This window comes from Carya illinoinensis, chromosome 3 (genome assembly GCF_018687715.1).
Source record: "Carya illinoinensis cultivar Pawnee chromosome 3, C.illinoinensisPawnee_v1, whole genome shotgun sequence".
In the NCBI taxonomy this organism is placed as follows: Eukaryota; Viridiplantae; Streptophyta; class Magnoliopsida; order Fagales; family Juglandaceae; genus Carya; species Carya illinoinensis.
Window position 1 is genome coordinate 4,215,309 of NC_056754.1, and position 1,716 is coordinate 4,217,024.

The 1,716-nt window shown below is 40.0% G+C and overlaps 1 protein-coding gene across 1 annotated transcript; it reads left to right on the plus strand.

Annotated features, from left to right (window-relative positions):
• The first annotated feature begins 1,087 nt into the window (after positions 1 to 1,087).
• On the plus strand, positions 1,088 to 1,372 carry LOC122302200 (cyclin-dependent protein kinase inhibitor SMR6-like). The gene has a single exon (XM_043113338.1). It carries the CDS (start codon positions 1,088 to 1,090, stop codon positions 1,370 to 1,372), a length of 285 nt encoding a protein of 94 aa, XP_042969272.1.
• Positions 1,373 to 1,716: the final 344 nt, after the last annotated feature.

The following is a 1,716-nucleotide window of genomic DNA, read 5'->3' on the forward strand; positions in this document are numbered from 1 at the left end:
AAGCAGTCTCACAACACAATACACAAAACGACTTTATGTCACAAAATCTCAACAACAATAAATGCAAAGTGGGGTAGTTTTTCTCAAGATTTTTGCATTTATAATCAATTGTATGGTCAGTTAAATTTTCCTTTTAAATAACAGTTAATCCCAAAGAAAAATTAGGTCTAGTCTGGGCTTTTTTATCATTTCTGATCATACAGCCGATAATAACACCGGCTGAAGCCCATTCAAATGGATGCATCCACAACACATAGCCCTCCACTGCTGCTGCCGGTATAAACGACGTCGCTTTCACATTTGCACCTTCCAGTCAGCAGCGCCATTCCCTAAGAGAGAGCAAGAGAGAGAGAGAGAGAGAGGGAGTTACAATTGTCAAACAAAGGGTAACCTCCAAAAAAAGGCGGGAAAAAGAGCCGTTGCCAACCAAAATTCTCGAGATTTTGGCGCCAAAACCAAGTTTAGTCTGTTTCGGCTGCCCGTGAATTTGCGGGCAGCTCTTTCTCTCTTTTCCCCTTATTATAGTATCGCGTATTTTATTTCCTCTTTAGAGAGAGTAGCTTTTTGCAAATTGGCTTAGCTCAGCTCACGGGTTTGCCTCCCTCCTTCTTCGCACACAAGAAATCAACATATTATAAAACATCTTTTGCTCTAGCACAAACTCTTTCTTATTATTTTCATACAAATTCTACCTCTTCCTTTCTCTCTCCAGAGTCCTCAACTTGCAAAGACCCTTTTCTCTTATTCCCACCCTTGAGTCTTAACTCACTTTTCCAATCCGATTCTCTAAACTGGTTTTTTTTCTCCCTCCCTTTAACTTGTTTTCTTAATTTGTTCTGATTCTCAGGCAAAATCCCATCTTTTTCTTCACTCTGGTCCAATCCGATTCTCCTAGCATACCTTTCACTTGGTTTTGTTTGTTCTTATTGGCAGATCACAATCACATCATTCTCTTCACTCTGGTTCGCTCTGTTCTTGATTTTTTTTTTTTTCGAGTGGTTTTGATCAGAGGAAAGGGCGTTTCCTTTCTTGGGTTTGCTTCAATTTCCGTTCAAAGGATCTAATTTTCATTTTGTTTGGGTCGGACATGGGGGTCTCAAAGAAGCCTCAAGTGGATGGAGGACTAGTTAGAGCTTCGTTGAAGCCGATAAGCACGAAGCCCAGAGGGAAAGAGAGCCAAGATGATGACGAGGTTGCGTGTTCCACAACCCCAACAGCCAAAGAAGCAAGAATACCAGAGAGATTGTCTTGCCCACCAGCCCCAAGGAAGCGCAGGCCTACTTCAAGATGTCATTTTGACGGTGTCAGGGAGTATTTCACTCCTCCTGATTTGGAGACAGTTTTCAAACTCCATGTTGAGAAAGCAAACTGAGTTAAGATTAGTCAATTGAAAAAAAAAAAAAAATGGTAGCGTTGAGAGTAGTTGAAAATTAGAGTAAGGTAAGAGTAAGGGTTTTGTTTTGTTTTTTCTGTTTTAATATTGCTTTCTCCTCTCTGTTGTGGGTGGTGGAGGGAATCTGATGTACAAAGAAGATATTTAGCGAATGGTTATTCTAGTTTGGTTCATGTTTTTGTCAATGAGAAGTTTCTATATCATTTTCAAGCTCCTTGCTTTAGCTGGTTTTTAGTTGCTATTTTATGTCTGGTGTTTCTGTTGGAATGGACTACTTCGACTGTTTAATGCTTTCTTTATCACTGTTCTTTTTAGCAGTGGAG

Bases quoted from the DNA above. Each gene is read 5' to 3' on its own strand.
- LOC122302200 (XM_043113338.1), top strand. From the start codon at position 1,088: ATGGGGGTCTCAAAGAAGCCTCAAGTGGATGGAGGACTAGTTAGAGCT.